Source organism: Zootoca vivipara, chromosome 11 (genome assembly GCF_963506605.1).
Source record: "Zootoca vivipara chromosome 11, rZooViv1.1, whole genome shotgun sequence".
In the NCBI taxonomy this organism is placed as follows: Eukaryota; Metazoa; Chordata; class Lepidosauria; order Squamata; family Lacertidae; genus Zootoca; species Zootoca vivipara.
In genome coordinates this window covers 3,765,166-3,785,470 of record NC_083286.1, presented here as the reverse complement: position 1 = coordinate 3,785,470, position 20,305 = coordinate 3,765,166, and the positions used below count along the sequence as shown (strand labels likewise).

The window sequence follows — 20,305 nt, the reverse complement described above, 5'->3', positions numbered from 1 at the left end:
CTTTTGTGGATTGTGATTCTGTATTTATCATAGCTGTCATTTAATATATTGTATAATTCTTGTGGATAATAGCCCCATAACTCAGAAATTTGATTTGAAGTAAGCAAATTGCGCCTAGAGGTGCTAGACTTTGAGTAACTTTTTATTTATTAACTTGCAGCAAAAAACAGCTGTTCTTCACAAGTCTAGAAAGAAGCTGAAGGATGAATTTACTGTCTCTGATGACCAACAATCAGTTGGGTTTATATACCCATATAATGATCTCTTGGTTTGGGCAGTATTGATGAAAAGGCAGAAGATGGCCATGTTCTTCTGGCAGCATGGAAAGGAAGCCATGGTCAAGGCTGTGGTGGCTTGCAAACTCTACAGAGCGATGGCACATGAAGCTAAGCAAAGCAACATGGAGGACGATACGTCAGAAGAGCTGAAGAAGTATTCAAAGTAGGGATTCTCCCTTCACTTCAGATAATACAGATCTACAGTGCTTAGAATGGTTAGACATTTTTCTCTCCATCACCTAAGATTATATAATGGGCTTCCCATGGGCATTTAGTTGACCACTGTCAGAAAAGAGTGTTGGACTAGGTGGGCCTTTGGCCTCTTCCAGCAGGACTCTTCTTCTGTTCCTAACATTAGAGTTGGTGACAGCTGAAGGGTATCCTTTAGCTTAGCAGGCAAAGGAGGAGAATAGTTCTAAAAAGGATGATCTGAGCTGAAAGGCACATTTCCTTAAAGAAGTACATTTCCTAATAATAATAATAATAATAATAATAATAATAATAATAATAATAATAATATCCCGTCCATTGGGCTGGGATTCCTACCGGTAGTAATGAAAAGAAAATTGGTGAGAAATACTGACAAGCCAGTATTCCGTCTAATGTAGAATTTTCTGTGCCTTCATTTTTTATTAGAAAAAGTCCATTATTTCAACTCTATTTTTATGCCATTCTTTGCCCCATTGGGCACATCAAGAAACAGAACTTTTAGTTTAACAGAAGTTCCATGTAGCTGGAACAGAACATTCCCAAGAAGGATCCTATGTGCTTTCCAGTGTAAGAACATAGTCCTTTTGAAGCAATAGAATTTTTGTCATGCATGTTAATACTTGATTTTTTTTATGAGTTTTGTATCTTATTATTTTGATTCCTGATTTGTGTGTGTGTGTGTTACATTAGACATATATTTTTTAGTAATATTGTTAGGAAAGTTTTTTAACTCTATTGTAGGTTGACATAACTGAGCTGAGATAAATATTGTTAAAGTTGCTTATCAATGCTCATTCTTCCATGTCTCAGAAGTATAGATGTTATCCACTAAATACTGTTGCATAATATATATTTTGAATTATATTTGCAATATGATTTTATTTATTTCATTTATGTCTTCTGCTTGAAGGCCAGCTATATATGATTTCAGTATACAGTATTTTACATTCATTTTAAAGTTCTTTTAAAAATGTATGTCATTTGTTTTAGTGCCAAGGTCAAAATACTGTAAGCTCCATTGAACAGTGGAAATTACTTCTAAGTAGGCAGACATAGAATTGTGCTTACAGAATTGTGCTGTAAGGAGTTCAACAGGTTTCATAGCCCAAATCCATTAAATCCAAAATCCATTAAAAATCAACAGGCGTTTTTCTATAGATGTACAGGTGTGGGTCTAAGATTAGCAGAAGAATTTCTGGATTACCAGAAGAATTTCTCAGAATGATGGGTTTATTTGAAACAATAGGAAAAACACAATGGCTGTACTCCTAAGCACACATTTACTTGGAGAAATTCCTACTGGAGTCCACAGTTTGGACCACGCTGTTCATATGAGAGGCGCTTAATACAAGCCATACTGCCTGCCTCTGTTATTTGTGCTCCGTCAGTACTCTAAGACAGGCAACATTCCCCCCCCCCCCAACCTGGCTTTTCTTTTGCTGTCATAGTGAGTTTGGGCAGCTGGCTCTAGATGTGCTGGATAATGCTTTCAAACAAAATGAGCAGATGGCCATGAAACTGCTAACATACGAGCTGAAGAACTGGAGCAACTCAACATGCCTGAAGCTGGCCGTGTCTGTGGTATTGCGACCCTTTGTCTCTCACACGTGCACACAGATGCTGCTGACTGATATGTGGATGGGACGCCTGAAAATGAGAAAGAACTCCTGGTTTAAGGTACAGCAGCTGTCGGCAGTTCCTTATCCTGTGTGCCAATAGTGGGGCTGGGGGGTTTGATAATCACTGCATGATGGCTCACCTCATTCAAGTTCAATGGGTTTGTTGAGAGGAGACTTTCAAAGATCAGGTGTGAGGATAACTTAGGTGCACTGTCCTGGCTTGGATTGTGCAAATAGTGCAGCCTGCATTAGGTCTGCTGTTGCCCTGTGCTCCAGTCACAGAAGATGTTGCGCACTATCCATCGGCGCTCTTGTTCATCGCTGAGTGTATTCATGCAGGGCAAATGCAACTGATGAACTGTGGGAGCAAGAACACAGTCAGAAACAGTTCCTGTCAGCACTTCAGCACTTTCCCCGACACCCCACTTTCTGTCCTCTGGGAAAGCTCCTTTAGCACAATGCAACACAGTCTGTTGAGTGAGTTGGAAATCAGCCCTGTTGAACTCAGGACATGAGGGCAGGACATGAATCACAGGCAGGATGGACCGAAAGTGGGCATCTTTGTGAACCCTCCCCCTGGAAATACCTATTGAAGGATGGTAACATTAAAGAAAGAAATCTTAGTTAAGCAGTCAAATCCTTCCAGAGTCCCATCTAAACATGCTTTGTCAAATAGTTGTAGAAAATTGTGTCATATCTCTGGTTACAAAAGGGAAAAAAAATGTATAGGACAGAAACTGTGTAATCCATCTGTCACAACAAACAGATGGATAAGGATATTGAGGGTGGGGGAAGAGAATTGCTAAGGCAGAGGAAGCAAACTTCTCCTTGAAAAGCTCCTAGAAGACACTCCTCTATGTTTCTCAAGAAGTCAGCTGCTTATTATCTCTTTGCAAGTGTCTCCTACTAGGCCTGTTGTAGGGAAGACTGTGTACCTTGCACTCTTGAAAGCCATAAAAAGGAGTATATTCCTTCCCACAGAAGCACCTTAGTTCCTTTTCTGCCAAAGCAAACACAGATTTAAAGTCTCCTACCTTTAATTACATTGTAAAAGCTTTCAAAGTCAACAATTACTCCTGTGCCTTCCATATTTGTGTGTGCAGCATAAGGAGGTAGATATTTAGAATTCCGTAGTTTTCTTTCCCAAGCCATAGTTTTCGAGGCAGCTGCATTATCATGTCCGTCTGCTGGGAAAGAGAAAATGGCTGGCTGACTGGCCAGCAGAGGGAAAAGGTTGTTCTGACTGAGGGACATGCAAGCAAGATTGCATGCCTGTGTGGGGCTTGTGGCTTAATTTGACCTAGCAAAATTCCTCTTGGTTGCTTGCCCCAGTTTTGCCTGCTTATTGCTTATGCTACTCTCCATTTGGGAGCTCCTTCTGTTTGCCACACATATGGATTATATTTCTCTTAATCTATGATGCCCTGAATTTTCTAAGTATTGGCATGTGTGCACATGTATGTATGCACTGCTTATGACTTTATTGGACCTGGCATGCGCAAGTGTAATGTTAACACTTTCGGTAGTGGCGCCCGCCCTGTGGAACGCCCTCCCATCAGAGGTCAAGGAGATAAACAACTACCTGACATTTAGAAAACACCTAAAGGCAGTGTCAGGAGTATGGGCAGGAGTCAGGCTCTGGGGCCTGCCTCAGCTTGTGCTGGGGAAGCAAGGCGTGGCCACACAGGTGAAGACCTCAGCTTGTGCTGGAGAGGCAAGGAGTAGTCACCCAGGTGAGGCCACTTGAGATCTCACTGCACCTGGTGGCAGGAGCTGGGAGAGATAAAAGCTCAGCATTTTCCTTCAGCTCTTTGCCACAGCAACGCGTTCTCTACCTTGCTATGTCTGGCCTCTTGCTTCCTGCCTCCTGACTCTCGGACCTTCGCCTTTGGGACGCCTGCCTCCTGACCTTTGCCTGCCTCCTGACCTTCGCTTTCCCTGCCTGGTTGCCTCTGGCCTCTTGCTTCTTGTTCCTTGGACCCTCGCCTTGTCGACGCCTTGCTCCTCGACCTTTGGACCTTCGCCTTGCTTCTTGTTCCTTGGACCCTCGCCTTGTCGACGCCTTGTTCCTCGACCCTTGGACCTTCGCCTTGCTTCCTGCTCCTTGGACCCTCGCCTTGCTTCTTGTTCCTTGATCCTTCGCCATTCTCCTTGCTCCTTGGACCCTCACCTTGTCGTCGCCTTGCTCCTTGACCCTTGGACCTTCGCCTTGCTTCCTGTTCCCTGGACCTTCGCCTTGCTTCCTGTTCCCTGGACCTTCGCCTTGCTTCTTGTTCCTTGAGCCTTCGCCTTGCTTCTTGCCCCGTGGACCTTCGTCTCTGCCTTGCTCCTTGACCCTGCAACTGCCTGCTGCTGGACCCTCAGCCCTGCACCTGTCCTGCTTCTACACCACCATCTTGCCTCTGGTCCTGACGCCTGCCGACCGGACCGTTACAGGCAGCCCTGTTTAGGGAAGTTTTTAATCTGTGATATTTTAATGTATTTTAATCTTTGTTGGAAGCCGCCCAGAGTGGTGGGGGAAACCCAGCCAGATGGGTGGGGAATAAATAATAATAACGTTTGCTCATTTTACCACAGAAGTGGATTGTACTTTCACTGCCAATACTGTGCTGATTGAAGGAATATTGTGTTTTGAATCTTGCTATATGATCTGCTTGTTTTTTACTGGCATTTATTCCTGCCCTGGTAACAGGAGCAATTCCGGGTATCATGTGGCTGGTTTAAAATGAGAATTTAGGCTAAAGCTACTGATGCATTGTGGAGACTTCTTACTAAATACAAGCAAGAGTTTCCCCGTGGATGAGGAGCCATGCCCTTTGTTTCTGAGGCTCTCATAGTTCCTGATAATGTTTTCCCTGCTCACATCTGTGTGTGGCAGCGGAGGGGTTGGTGGGCCTTTGGCTTCATCATGCTATTGCCTGCACGTTTTCTTTCTCTGGAAGCCAAATGTGTCAAGCTCAGTGTGAAAAGATTTGGGAATCACAGATTGATTCCTGACTATAGTTGGAGCCAAAATTGGGGATGATACCAACATAATGGTGTGGATGCTTCCAATTTCCCCCCCAACGGAAATCCCAGGAAGTAAGGTATGCTCACCTGTCCATCACTTGATGCTATGTGATGCCAGGCATAGGTTCAGGGCAGTTAAAGCTGTGGCTTCCAACTGCTCCAAATTCAAGCCATGACTTTCTTTTGCAGCTGTGGGTTAAATTTGGCACCTTTCCATGCTACGTTCACCAGGTTTTGGGCATCCTTGGGAGGTCCTGATTACTCCTGAGTGCACCCAGCCACTTCCAAAAACAAGACAAGAGTAGGGCATCAGATTCAAAGGGTAGAATTGGGAAGACACTCTAACTGCACTCTTGATTTCTCCTTTGCATCAAAGGCTTGAATTTCCCTTTCCTGTTTTGGTTTAGAGCAACTAGGAGGAACTTTGGGCAGTGAAGTAGAGGGAATGGTTGGGCAGGAGGAGAAAGACTCTCACTTTTTGTAGGCATCAGCCAGCCACTTTTTGTAGGCGTCAGCCAGCCTCTTTGTTAGTTTCATATAAAGGCTAGTGATAAGATCCAATGCAATCTTACTAACTGCCTCATGCTCCTAACTGCAGGTGATCCTAAGCATCCTTCTGCCTCCTACCATCTTGATGCTGGAGTTTAAAAGCAAGGCTGAAATGTCTCATGTCCCTCAGTCACAGGAGTTCCACCAGTTCACATGGTATCATGGTGATCCCAGCGCTTCCAGTGTTAAAGATAATGTCTCATTGGTTAGTATGGTACCAGGTTTAGATTTCATTTTTCCTAAATGTGGAACATATATCTTTTTATTTCTAAACATTTAGTTCTATAATGTGGTGGATGCTAGAAAAATGCAGAACTAGATTCTGATGCTCTTATATGGGCTAAGCATTTGCTTTCCCATATATATCATTGACATTACAAGTACTGTGCTAGACCATTTTAGACCATTAATTGGTGCTATTTACGATGACTGACAATAGTTCTCTAGGCTTTTGGAAAGGGCTGGGAATAGATCCCGGGACTCTCTGCATGGATAGCATATGCTCTACCACTCAGCTACAAAGCAGTAGCTTTGTCTTTCTGAGCAATGACCTTTCCCTGGGATAGGATGCTAGAAGGAAATTTTACTTTAGAAAAACACAACTTCTCTACAACTTCTCACTAAAAATGTGAATTCCATGAGAATATTTTCTGTTTTCCATCTCATATAACCCACTAAAGGAATGTTATAATTAGATGCACAAGAACCTAGGGAGGATAAACAAAAATATGTATATTTTTTATGGTGTGTAGATATATCGCAATCTCATTTTTTTTTAAAAAAGAAACTTTGAACATCTTTCTGGGCTTAATGTTAATTTCTCTTCTTAAGGTGTTGGAACTGCAAAAGATCTTCAAGTTCAGTTCAAATTCAGAACAATAATCTCCAAATTACTGTTTACAATTATAGTTTAAGCTTGAATGATAAACCCATATATTTGTTTATGGAAAATAACCTGGTTATTCTTGCTTTTCTAGCATATTCTAGCATTTATTATATTTATATGCTTTTCTAGCATATTCTAGCATTTATTATATTTATATAATAATATTAAATTATATTTACCCAGCACAGTGTGTTCCAATGTCACTATTCCATATTTCTTTTCCATTTTGCTTATGTACAGAATTTGCATAATAGAAGTTTCTTATGGAGTTGGATGACCACTAACAAGAGCACCTTGTTTTCTTATACAGAGCCATTATGATTTAGAGAAAGGAGTTGAGAAGCAAGAGGAAAGCCAGAATTTCCCCGGCAATAATGAGCAGGGGAGCCTTCCTGGAACTAGGAAAGTGTATGAATTCTACAATGCTCCAATTGTGAAGTTCTGGTTTCACACGGTTAGTCATTGTTTATGACTGGTTGCCCCTCCTTCTGTGTGAGGCTGAAGCTCATGGTTCTTAGCTGTGGCAACGTCCACAGTCTTGGAGCATAATCCTATACTCCCTTGGATCTTATGTTGCCATAGTCTTGGAGCTCCTAACCTGCCTGCTATGGTTGCTCATGGTCCCAAACAATTTGCGGTCAGGTTGCCTAAGGGACTGTCTTGCCCTACATATGGCTGCCTGGCAAATGTGTTCCTTGGATGTGGCACTGCTGAGAGTACTGCATGCCCTAGTTGGTCCTAGAAACCAGGCTTGTCGTGATATTTAAAGGTAAAGGACCCCTGACATTTCAGTCCAGTCGCGAACAAATCTGGGGTTGCGGCGCTCACCTCACTTTACTGGCTGAGGGAGCCGGCGTACAGCTTCCAGGTCATGTGGCCAGCATGACTATGGCACTTCTGGTGAAGCCAGAGCAGTGCACAGAAATGCCGTTTACCTTCCCGCCGGAGCGGTACCTATTTATCTACTTGCACTTTGACGTGCTTTTGAACTGCTAGGTTGGCAGGAGCAGGGACCAGGCAACGGGAGCTCACCCTGTTGCAGAGATTCGAACCACCAACCTTCTGATCGACAAGCCCAAGAGGCTCAGTGGTTTAGACCACAGCTCCACCCGCGTCATGATATTTAGGCACCTGGAAAAGGTGTTAAGAAGGATTTAGAGATCACCCAGTCATTTATGAAACTTTAAGTCTACAAATGTAGGGATGGTTTTATTATTTTTAGAGTTTGTAAGACTAATTGTCATTGTTTTTAGAATTTGTATTATTACTTTTATCTTTTTCTACACCACTTTGAAGGCTTCAGGCTGTGAAACAGTTTATAAATTGGTAATAATGATGATGCACACCTACCCTGCAGAGTTTACACAAATGGTGGTGGGGATTGTGTTGTGTGACCTATTAGTTTCCTCTCTATTTTGCCACAAATGTGTGTTTATAAGGGCTACGCATTGTGTTTGTGTGTTTTGTAGATGGCCTACTTAGCATTTCTCATGCTGTTCACTTACACTGTCTTGGTGGAGATGGAACCAACACCCAGCGTGCCAGAATGGCTTGTCATCATTTACATTTTCACCACCTCCATTGAGAAAGTCAGAGAGGTAGGTCCTTTCTTTCATTCTGATGTTTCTGCTGTCCATGCCTATTATAGGAATTAAGACAAGCAATTATCTATGGGGTAAGTTACAAAAGCGATGCGGGTGGCACTGTGGGTTAAATCACAGAGCCTAGGGCTTGCCGATCAGAATGTCGTCGGTTCAAATCCCTGCGACGGGGTGAGCTCCCGTTGCTCGAGATGAGCACCGCAACCCCAGAGTCGGTCATGACTGGACCTAATGGTCAGGGGTCCCTTTACCTTCACCTTTAAGTTACAAAAAAGAAATCTTTATGAAATTGAATCAATGTACATTTTTCATAATAATAATAATAATAATAATAATAATAATAATAATAATAATTAATAATAATAATAATTGTAGCTTTCAAATATAGGAGCCTGGAGTTAAGTTTCCAGTTTTGAATGAAATACAGGGGTGGGGGGAGATTTGGGCGTAAAGCTTTTTTTAAAAAAACCCTTTTATGTATTACAGTATATACATTTAAATGCATAAAATTACATCTTTAGGATTTTGTTTGCAGTTCTTTTCTGCAATTTGAAAATAGCTATTTATATCTCTCCTTGTGAAGAGTTATGGGGCAGGGTTAGACCACAGTTCCTGCAGATGCCATGCAGGGATTAAGTGACTGTAATGTGGAAGACAAGGAGAGGGGGTTTAAAGTGGTTAAAGTGGGGGTTGAGGGGCTGCCACTGGGACAGCTACTCCTGTATGAAGCAATTGTTTCACATGTGGTGGTTCTGGCCCACAGGATAAAATGGGGCAGGACTCTGTGTTACATACACGCTTCATTAACTTCTCCAGGGTTTGCTATGTGTAGTGCTGGAAATCGTTTTTCTTTAGATAGTATCAAGTAATTGCACCCTTTGGCTTTCATTCCTCTAATATGTTGTTACACATGCTAATAACATCATTCGCTCAATGGTACTCATATACATAAAGTTATTTATACATGTCTTTTTTCTAAGGTTTGGCTAACACTTCGACATTCCCCTTTCACTTGCTGCTTATCAGTTTGATCTTAGCAGTATGTAATTGGACTTTGCTATACAATGCGAGGAATCTTGTTTATAGCCATTCAAAGACTCTTTTTCACCATTTGCTTAGCAAAACTGAAAAGGCCCTCTGGCGAACCCTTGTTGTTCAAGAAATAAACATCTCATTTTCCACCTTCCTAATTTTGAAAACTTGCCTTTTCAAGACTGCCATGTCCTTGATAAATGACAAAGATTTGTTTCTTTCTGTTTGCACCAAAGTAAAACTAATTTGTTACTTCACTTATGAAAGCTGTTCTGCTTTTTTTCCCATGCCTCCTGGGGCTTATGCAATATTTATTGTCATTTTACAACCCTTTCTTTCCATTTCACCAAACCTCTGATTTGTTTCTATTAAAGAACAACAACATAGTCTAACAATTGTACCCCTGAACTCACTTCCTGAAATAATGAGCAAACAGAAATACATTTCAGAAGGAAGAATAGAGATATATTGAGGGCGCAGAGTCTTTGAGAAGCAATGCAATGTTTCATTTCAAACTTTAAGAAGCTGTGCCATTGCAGCTTGTGTTGTGACCTTGCAATATAAAAACTCAAGTCTTGCTCTTTCTCAGCTGTTTATATGTCATGGAAACATGGAGCCAAGCAGAGCTTGTTCCAATTTCCGAACTTGGCAACCCAGCGAGCTTCCTCCCAATGTTCAAAAACCTCCATGAAATACTTGCTTACCACCATCCTGACTCTTGACAGACCCTCGGGACACTCCCAATGTAGTTATTATGAGTGGCAGGAGTATGTGTAGAGTGAAAACCAAAGATAGTGTCACATGGTGTTCTAAATAGAAAAAGAATGAAATATTCTGAAACCAAATAAAAAAAACAGCTCAAGCCTTTTTGCACTGTGTGGGAAACAACTGCTCACCTGCCAACTGCAGGGGAGTGGTATTTGTGGTCCAGTGGCAGCTGCCGGGCAATCTTCCGGTTTTGACCCAGCTGGGGGGGCATCACTTCTCCAATGGCTTCGCTGGCTGTTGGGGCTTGCCCATGGTTGCAGCCAATTGGGGGTGCTGTTCAGGGAGTAGACCAGAGGGAAAACTTCTCTCTGGTTCTCTCCCTGGCTGCAAAAGCCAGCCATGCCCAGGCCTCAGCCTCAGCTGGCACGTGATTTTCCACTCACCTGATGCTTCATGTGTAGGCCTCGCCAAGAGAAGTGGGCAAGCCCTGCGTAAGACCTTGCTATGGAAGTCTTCAGTCACCGTATTTGGGACTACAGGGGAATTTGCCTTCCTCATAGCAATTGTCTCAACTTGATTGTGGATAAGCCAATGGGTTGGATCCTTAGTCTAGATGGAAGGCAGTTCAGGAGGCCCCCCATTCCACCCCACCCTCGGTCCAAGGAATCAGGGTATCCTCTTAAAGGGATCCAGGGGAGGTGCTTCTGTCGTCCTCCCAATTTGATTTATGTCATAGGACAATACTTAATCTTGGTTAACCATGCCAAATAATCAACCAGCAGATGAGTTGGTTAAGTCAGGATACACACCCACTGCCTGCACACAAAAAAGCTGACACCTGTAATCAATAAAGTTGAGGCCTGTTTAAATACCAAGTGGTCGTCCCGTGTTCATTGCAACTTCCCCCTGCCTTGGCCTGCTCCCTGCGGCTTCTCTGTGCCCAGGCCTGCAAATATTTACTTATATTTTATTTTAAAATATATATGTGCCAAAATGGCTTACAGCAGCAACAACAAAAATTTAATCACAAAAATGGAAACTTACTCAGAGCTCCAATAGCATCATACTATATTCCATTCTACATCCAGGAACAAGACAAAAATGATAGGACACAATCCAATGGTTATTTTGAACCTAGTGTCTGAACAGCCCTCTTCTGACTAAAATTTTAACTTGTTTCTAAGATCAGCCTCTGATCTGAGGACTGGAACATATTACACCAATTTTTAAGAAGGGATCAAGAATGGGAATCCTGAAAATTACAGACTAGTTAGCTACAGACCTATGCCTGCTCCATAAAAACTGGTGAAACACACTGTTAGAGAGAGTGTATATACAAAAGCATATACAAACAAACAAAAACAAACAAACAAGCAAACAAGAAAGGACAGAATCCAAACATTTCTTGACAAGGGCTAATGAGTGTAGAGACAGTCTCCCTTCTGTTTGCAGCAGATAGGAGCACATAAGGGAATTGTTGCCTTGAATAATTAAGGAGTTAAAATGAGGGAAGAATAAGAGAAGCATACATTCCTGCTTCTTTCTAAACCATTTGTCCATGAGAATATTCTTGTTAATAACCAATCGTTTGAAAAGAATATTTAATATGCAAGACATGACATCATTTCTATCCGATTCATTTGCATCCGCATCACAAAGAGCATTAACATACTATTTTAAGGGCAAGGGAACTGATGGTGAAAGGTGACAGCTTGCCCAAGATGACCCGGTGGCCTCTGCCTTATGTAGGAAGATCACCTGCAGAGATACGTAATGTTGTTTACATGGCTCATATAAATTCAAGGGATGTTCCCATTTTTCTGTTAGGTATTCATTTCAGAGCCGGGAAAGTTCAGCCAAAAGGTGAAAGTGTGGATTTATGAGTACTGGAACTTTACAGATTCTATCGCCATTATCTTGTTCATGACTGGTTTTGGCTTGCGCTGGGCAGATCCTCCCCTTCACACCGCAGGAAGGTTAATTTACTGTCTGGATATAATATTCTGGTATACTCGGCTTCTTGACTTCTTTGCTGTGAACCAGCGTGCAGGTCCATATCTGACAATGATTGGGAAAATGGTAAGTACTGGTATTTAGAAACAGAGCACTTTCTCCCTATGAGGATACCACTTTTTCTTATAGAGGCAGAATTTCAGCTAATGAAGTTTGAATCTTCACCTATGAAAATTTTGCCTATTATATATGAAGTAGAGAGAAATGTAAAGCCCCATCACACACTGGCCTAGTCAACATGCTAAGCCAAACCATGGCTTAGAGCAGTGTTTCTCAACCAGTGTGCCTCCAGATGTTTTGGGACTACAACTCCCATCATTCCTGACCACTGGTCTTGCTAGCTAGGGATGATGGGAGTTGTAGTCCCAAAACATCTGGAGGCACACTGGTTGAGAAACACTGGCTTAGAGTGAATAAGCAAAGGTGTTGCCATGCTGCTGTGAGCTAGACCTCAGCCTCCTGGCCAAATCCAGACTTGTGGTTTATTTCCCCCAGTCAAACTGCGAGTGGTAAGCCATAGAACAAACTTTGGCTACAGGTTGTGGTTTTCCTGGAGTGAGGCACATTCAAACCTGGGTTCATGGTTTAATACTAAACCAAACCATGGCTTTGCCTACAGCAGCACAGCTGTAGGGGAAATGGAGGAAGAGCAAATGAGCCATGTTTTTTTTATCTGGGAGCCTGCACATTTGCAAACTAGGTCTGTCTTTGCACTAACTGTGCTGTTGGAAGTATAAGAGGAGGAAGAAAATTCTTTATATATCTGAATTATTTAGTAGCCCTATTCTTTGTGCTATGCCAGATACTTATTCTGGGTGCTGCCCTCTTAGATTAAGTGCATTTGATTGACTTGACAGGAACTTGTACAGAAGGAAGTACAGGACTGCTGCCATTCTGAATAACTGAACATCAATACATCCAATAAGATGAATGAAGTACTTTATACAGCGTTTCTGCATAAGTTGATTAAAATAGCAAAATAATGTGTCGTAGCCACAGGAAACAATTTTTTCACCTTGCAAAATCACACCACTTTGATCACTGTGTTTAATTTTCTTTTTCGTGCAGACAGCAAACATGTTTTATATTGTCATTATGATGGCCATAGTATTGTTAAGTTTTGGAGTTTCTCGAAAAGCGATACTCTCTCCAAATGAGCAGCCTTCATGGAGCCTTGCAAGAGATATTGTATTCCAGCCTTATTGGATGATGTTTGGTGAAGTATATGCAGGAGAAATTGATGGTAGGTCTGATTCCAACAAAATGTGAACAATTATATAGCATATCTATCACTTAACACAGCCACTAGAAAAGGTAGCATTTTCAGAAATTTTGCAGCTGTGGGAAAAGCCAGATTCCCCACCACCACCATTTTTTTCCAGAAGAAAGTCTTTATTATATATAATTATTATATTATATATGTATTATTATATATTACTTGTTTTCCTGCTTTAACAGCAGGAAATGTATCACGTATAACATAGAATATAAAGTTGAGCGATTGAGCTGCTCAGCATAGGTATGAAATTTAAATCCACAAATGCCATAGTTTTGTAGAAGCAAAAGTCAGCATATATCAATTTTTAGTTCACCTGTAGGTCTTGGTTACTGTTCAGTATTCAATTTGTCATTTTTTTCCTCTGATATTTTGGCATTCACAACAGTTCTTTTGAAGTTTCTGCTCCATGCCACTCTGGCCTCAACCCCCACCCCCACAGCAAAGCAAGGCAATGAGCTGCTTGTGTCCTAGTCTGCAGTGGGGTGTGTGTGTGAGAGCGATAGTTGTCAACCAGAAAGGAGTGACCAGATCAAAGGGGCAGTGGCAGTATTTGTGGTTCTAGTATGTCCAAACTAGATCAAAGGTCACCGGAAGAAGGCAAGCAGCTCTCAACAAGCAATGAGGCCCCATATGAGTATTTTGTTTTCTCTAAAAGAGGTCATTGGATTGGGGCATTTGAGGATGCTTGTCTTAGACTGCAATGTACCGTATAAGGGTTGAACAGATAGGATTTTTAAAAATAGAGTGGTAGTTCAGTAGTTTTTCAAATTTTTCTTAGTATAAATTGGAATACACTTCAATATTATGTATACTTTTTAAAAAAACCTAATACAGTGGTACCTTGTGTTACGTACCATCCCCCTTATGAATGCTGCGTGTTAGGCACTCCGCCAACCCGGAAGTAGATGCCCCTTGTTGCAACTTTTGCCCCGGGATGCGAGCAGAAGTCGTGTTCCAGCGGCATGTGCGCGCAGCAGGAGGTGTCATAAACACCCTATTCACCATTGCCAGTCTGTATCCACGGACTGGCAATGGTGAATAGGGTGAATAGGGTGTTTATCCCACTTACTCCACACTATGATGTCATATGCCAGGTGTCACCCCCTGCTTCCACTTCCTGGGTCACAAAAGCATGCCATGGCCCAATACCCTTGATTGGGGGAAAAGAACAAGCCTTCTTGGTCTATGAATGAGAAATCTATCGTTAATTAGCTGACAATTCCTATGCTAGTGTTGCATACAGAAGCTTTCCTTTTTAAATTTACAGCTTGTGAAGCAAACCCCGACTGTCCTCCTGGTTCCTTCCTCACACCATTCCTTCAAGCTGTCTATCTCTTTGTACAGTACATCATCATGGTCAATCTGCTGATTGCTTTCTTCAAGTAAGTGCCTGTCATATTTCCTGTTGGGTTTATTGGTGCTATTTCTGTTCGGTTTCTGTTAATTGGTTCTCATGGGAAACTTACAGATTCTTGCTTCACACAGTTAACTCAAGGCAGTGTCAATTTACTCTTGGCAGAAAGCCAAGGTCTGCCTGGCCTGGCAACAGCTCTCTGATTGGTTAACGACCAGCACTGAACTCTGTTATCTAGGAATGCTAGCACAGTTGTTTCTTGTTGGGTGTTAGGAGTAGGAGTGCTGCATATGGTTGGAGGGAGAGAGACAGTGAGGATTTATTTTGCTTTGCTTTGTATGCAGAAACTCTGCTGGTTTTATTTTCTTTTAATAAATCCTGTAAATAGTTATTCTGTGTCTAGCCAACTAGTCATTTCCACCTCAACTAGCTTCTGCGCTGTGCAGGAAAACTCTGCTACGTTTGGGCTAAAGCCACTAGAGCTATGCCTGACACTTCAAAATTCTAAGAATTTCTACATTAAGTGGACCCACCCAGCCTAGGAGTAATAAAGTAATAGAGGAGAAGCATCAGTCTGGACTACCATGATAAATGAGCGGAATGATTTACCTTCTCATTTCTAGTAGATTACACAACTTTAAGCTTCATTTTCAGCTGCCTATAGACAAAGGGAAACTTTTATACAATTTAACAACAACCACTAAATTAGTTAGTGCTAAGATTGCCAACATCATCTGCAGACACCGTGATGCCCCTTAATGCAGTGGTTTGCAACCAGTATACCATGGCACCCTGGCCTCTGTCCCTCTTTCCTCAAATGCCCTCTCCCATCTCTGACTCCCAAAGGCTTCCACAGCTGTTTGTTGCAGCAGCCCTGCTGCCGCCACGACTGCCTCCCAAGGTAAGGTGCTGGCCTCACCTTCACCTTTCACCAATCTCCATTGGGCCACTGGGGGGGGGCATCCTCTGGCCAGATCCCTGTGGGGCAGTGTGAGGGTGCACCTCTCTTTGGGGCAGAGGGCAGCTCAGAGGCCAGGACAGCAGCAGCAGCAGCTGCCCAGAGGACTCCCAAGGACATGGGAGAGGAGAGAAGGCCGAGGGAACACTGCACAAAGGAGGGTGTTGAAAAAAGTGCGAGAGACTGCCAGCTCTTCAGGCAAGGGGGGACATAACTGGGCTCCTGAGCCCCACAAGGGAGTCACAGAAAGAACAGTGGTATCTCGCAAGACGAATGCCTCACGCAACGAAAAACTCGCAAGATGGAAGCGTTTTGCGATCTTTTTGTTCACTCGCAAGACGAATTTTTCTATGGCTGTGCTTCGCAAGACATTTTTTTTTGCTTTTTGTCTTTTGCTTTGATTTGTTTAAATTGGAAAACCGCAAGATGAAATTTTCGCAATACAAAACTACTCGCGGAATGAATTAATTTCGTCTTGCGAGGCATCACTGAATATAGTTGGTCAAGGAAGCCTTGGACTCAAAAAGGTTGAAAACTTCTGTCTTAAACACTTACCCTCGTGTCTGCAATGCCTTCATGGCCCCTCCCTTGTTATCTTCCTGTGTAAAAAACCATGAAGATGCACACCGTAGATCAATATTTTTGTGGTGCTGGCAAACTCAGGATCTGTTCTTTAACTTGCATGGTCTACCACTGTAATCTTTAATTTGATGGGGTTTTTTTGGGGGGGGGGGGCTGTGTAAAATCATACAAATTCATGAAGACCCATTTTTATTCTTCTGAATCCAACTTTCACCCAGAGGGGGCCCCCCACTTCTTTTTATCTGGTGGTGGTGGAGAAGAAATCTGGGGGAGGGTGGTGGAAGAGGTAACCAGAGTGGACCCACAGCACCCTCTCAAAATTCCAAATGTGCTGAATGATTTTGTAAGACCCATGAGATAAAGTGAAGGATGAAAATACACATGTATTCAGTATGCTGGCAGTTCCCTGTATGTCAGACACAATTTTTTAATCCTCTCCGTTGTATGAGCTTCTGCTGCAGCTGAGCAATTCAAAGGAACAAGTCATAAGTAGCTGCTTTGATGTCTGTTTGAATATGTTTATTTTAAAAATTACCATATTTTTTCTGTGTATAAGGCTAGGTTTCCCCCCCTTAAAAATAATGTCAAAAATTAGGGTGTGTCTTATACACGGATACATCTCCCCCATTTTCTTAAATCTGAGTCCCCCAAAATAGGGGGTGTCTTATACATGGGGATGTCTTAGAGATGGAAAAATATGGATGGTATTTGTTGGTAAAAAGCTTAATAAACCGAATCAGTATTGCCATTATTAGTAAGCATTATGTGTCTAGATCCCACAGCAAGTTTTGTCAATCTCACTCCTTGGGGAACTCTGGTCTCCATATTTTGCTTGGTTAATATAATTACCTTTTATTCATTATCTTAATTTATATATTCTGCTACATATTTTAACATCGTGGGTTGTTGTTTTTTTTTAAAGTCTTATGGATCTCTCTCTCTCCCACACCCCTTTTCCTCTGCATCCACAGTAATGTTTATTTTGATATGAAATCCATCTCAAACAAACTCTGGAAATACAACCGGTATCGGTACATCATGATGTATCATGAAAAGCCATGGCTACCACCACCTTTTATCATACTGAGCCATATTGGCATCCTCATAAATTGCCTTTGCCATCGCCGGCTGCCAAATGAGCTGGACCAAGAAGAGGGGCATGTTGAACTGAGTAAGCAGAGCCTGTTCTTTCTGGTGCTCCTTATACAGTGGTACCTCGGTTTATGAACACAATTGGTTCCGGAAGTCTGTTCATAAACTGAAGCGTTCATAAACTGAAGCAAACTTTCCCATTGAAAGTAATGGAAAGTGAATTAATCTGTTCCAGATGGGTCCGCGGAGTACTTAAACTGAAACGTTCATAAACTGAAGCATGGGTGTAATTGGTTCCGGAAGTCTGTTCATAAACTGAAGCGTTCATAAACTGAAGCAAACTTTCCCATTGAAAGTAATGGGAAATGAATTAATCCGTTCCAGATGGGTCCGCAGCGTTCATAAACCGAAAATTCATAAATCGAGGTGTTCATAAACCGAGGTTCCACTGTACAAGGTTCACACTATGCCTAAAGTCAGTAAATCCAGAGACCTTCTGTCATGGGACCCTAACTTTGTTTCTATTCATCATAAACATAAGGACTGTTCCATGTACTTACAGCAGTTAGACAGTATTCGCACCTCAGTGCTGCTTCCATTTCAGTGGCAAGTACATTGCTCCTTAATATGTTTTCTGGAACCATATAACTCCTAAGACATAAGAAGACATAAGAAAATAGCACCATCCAGTGGAATCGGACTGCCAAAACTTAGCTGTAGTGACTTGATCATTCCTCAACAAATCATGGTACAGTTCCAAAGAAGATTGAAAGTGATGCACTCTATTACAAATGCACACCTGAATTCAACATTTATTTGTCAGTCTCACTTATGCAGTTGCCACTAGTATTTTCAGCGTGGGAACAATTTGGAAATGGTGAGGAAGGGGCTTTCTAGATGCATTGTAGTTATTCACGGTATAATTCACAAAACCCAAAAGCAAGAAATGGAAATGAAATTAAAATGTGAAATTCTCATTTTGGGTTGGGGCTGAAGGAACAAACAAAACAGGAATTAGTGCCGTAGAACAAAAAATAATACAAGTAGACTACATGGGGAAGGAAGGGACCCAGGTGGCGCTGTGGGTTAAACCAGAGTCTAGGGCTTGCTGATCAGAAGGTCGGCAGGTTCGAATCCCTGCAACGGGGTGAGCTCCCGTTGCTCGGTCCCAGCTCCTGCCCACCTAGCAGTTCGAAAGTACATCATAGTGCAAGTAGATAAATAGGGACCGCTCCGGTGGGAAGGTAAACGGCGTTTCCGTGCGCTGCTCTGGTTCGCCAGAAGCAGCTTTGTCATGCTGGCCACATGACCCGGAAGCTGTCTGCGGACAAATGCCAGCTCCCTCGGCCTATAGAGCGAGATGAGCGCCGCAACCCCAGAGTCGGACACGACTGGGCCTGATGGTCAGGGGCCCCTTTACCTTTACATGGGGAAGGATCTAAAGAGCAACTAGGTGCACCAAATAGGATATTTTAAATTGGTCTTCCTTGAACAGTCCATGCCCTGTCTCAAATTGTATTCTGAAGTTTCCTCAGTTTCCAAAGTGGCTCGCTGGAGCCCTGGGAATGTGTCCTTCAAGGAATGTGCCCTTTGAGAAGGAAAGAACTGGGAATTGTACCTGCCCATGTTTATGTGAAGGTGTGAGTAGAGTCTCAATGTGTACAAAATGGCTTGAAATCTCTTACCTGGTCGAGTGATTAATTGTGCCCTTTCAAGTGCCACATCAAAGATGGTGAATTTGTTTACCTGTGACATAGAGTGGTGCCACATGTCCTGGTCTCAACCTTTGTGGCACCACCCTTCACACCTACTGTCTAACCTTGTTTCAAGATTCGTGCCATTGGAAGTGCATTAGGCAGAGTGAGGTAACTGCCTCAGGCAGTAGATTCTGGGTGGACAGCAGGGACAAAACATCTCTGGTGTTAAAATAAGATCCAGCTGCTCTCCAATCAGCTTCTGTACATGGGGTGGGCGTCTTGCATTTCACCTTAGTCAGCAAAATATTTCGAGCCAGCCCTTTGCTAGTGACATGTTTACGTCACTGTGTTTAAACTTTCTTCTCATCACCATTATCCAGAGCTGTATCTGAGTGATGAGGAATTGAAAAAACTTCATGATTTTGAAGAGCAGTGTGTGGAAAAGTACCTGCATGAGAAGAATGGAAGCCTGCATTCCAGTGACAGTGAAAGGATTCGTGTGACAACTGAAAGGTAAGATAACTTTCCCCCTGACAATGTTAGTTGTGTTGTTGTTGTTTAGTCGTTTAGTCGTGTCCGACTCTTCGTGACCCCATGAACATAGCACGCCAGGCACTCCTGTCTTCCACTGCCTCCCGCAGTTTGGTCAGACTCATGTTCGTAGCTTCGAGAACACTGTCCAACCATCTCTTCCTCTGTCGTCCCCTTCTCCTAGTGCCCTCAATCTGTCCCAACATCAAGGTCTTTTCCAAGGATTCTTCTCTTCTCATGAGGTGGCCAAAGGTGCATATGGACGTTTGTATTGAATGTCAGCAAAATGCAGCTAAACTCTTTGAGTTCCCTTAGTATGTTAAATGCAGCAATGCTTTCCATTATTTAGGGCCACATGGAGTACCACCTTATACTGATTTAGAGCATCTATTCCAGCATTTCCAACCCCAAATACTGTAGTAGCAAAACTTAAACAGTTTTTTTTTAAGGTGAAGGCTTAGAAAGATTACCTGAAGTTACAGTGGAACCTCGGTTTATGAACACCTCGGTTTATGAATTTTCGGTTTACGAACGCCGCAGACCCATCTGGAACGGATTAATTCACTTTCCATTACTTTCAATGGGAAAGTTTGCTTCAGTTTATGAACGCTTCAGTTTATGAACAGACTTCCGGAACGAATTACACCCATGCTTCGGGTTAAGTACGCTTCAGGTTGAGTACTCTGCGGACCTGTCTGGAACGGATTAATCCACTTTCCATTACTTTCAATGGGAAAGTTTGCTTCAGTTTATGAACGCTTCAGTTTAAGTACTCCGCGGACCGTCTGGAACAGATTAATCCACTTTCCATTACTTTCAATGGGAAAGTTCACTTCAGTTTATGAACGCTTCAGTTTATGAACAGACTTCCGGAACCAATTGTGTTCATAAACCGAGGTACCACTGT

General features: G+C 42.5%; 1 protein-coding gene across 3 annotated transcripts in view; it reads left to right on the top strand.

The window, feature by feature from the left end:
* The window catches only part of TRPM6 (transient receptor potential cation channel subfamily M member 6), a 103,658-nt gene that overhangs the window by 41,628 nt on the left and 41,725 nt on the right, over positions 1-20,305 (top strand). For all 3 annotated transcript variants that reach the window (XM_035099595.2, XM_035099597.2, XM_035099594.2), the window contains 10 exons: positions 161-441; positions 1,937-2,165; positions 5,715-5,870; positions 6,862-7,005; positions 8,021-8,149; positions 11,720-11,971; positions 12,974-13,148; positions 14,452-14,566; positions 17,050-17,249; positions 19,248-19,380. In XM_035099595.2, coding sequence (XP_034955486.2) covers positions 161-441; positions 1,937-2,165; positions 5,715-5,870; positions 6,862-7,005; positions 8,021-8,149; positions 11,720-11,971; positions 12,974-13,148; positions 14,452-14,566; positions 17,050-17,249; positions 19,248-19,380 — 1,814 coding nt within the window. The remainder of the gene's footprint in view (positions 1-160; positions 442-1,936; positions 2,166-5,714; positions 5,871-6,861; positions 7,006-8,020; positions 8,150-11,719; positions 11,972-12,973; positions 13,149-14,451; positions 14,567-17,049; positions 17,250-19,247; positions 19,381-20,305) is intronic.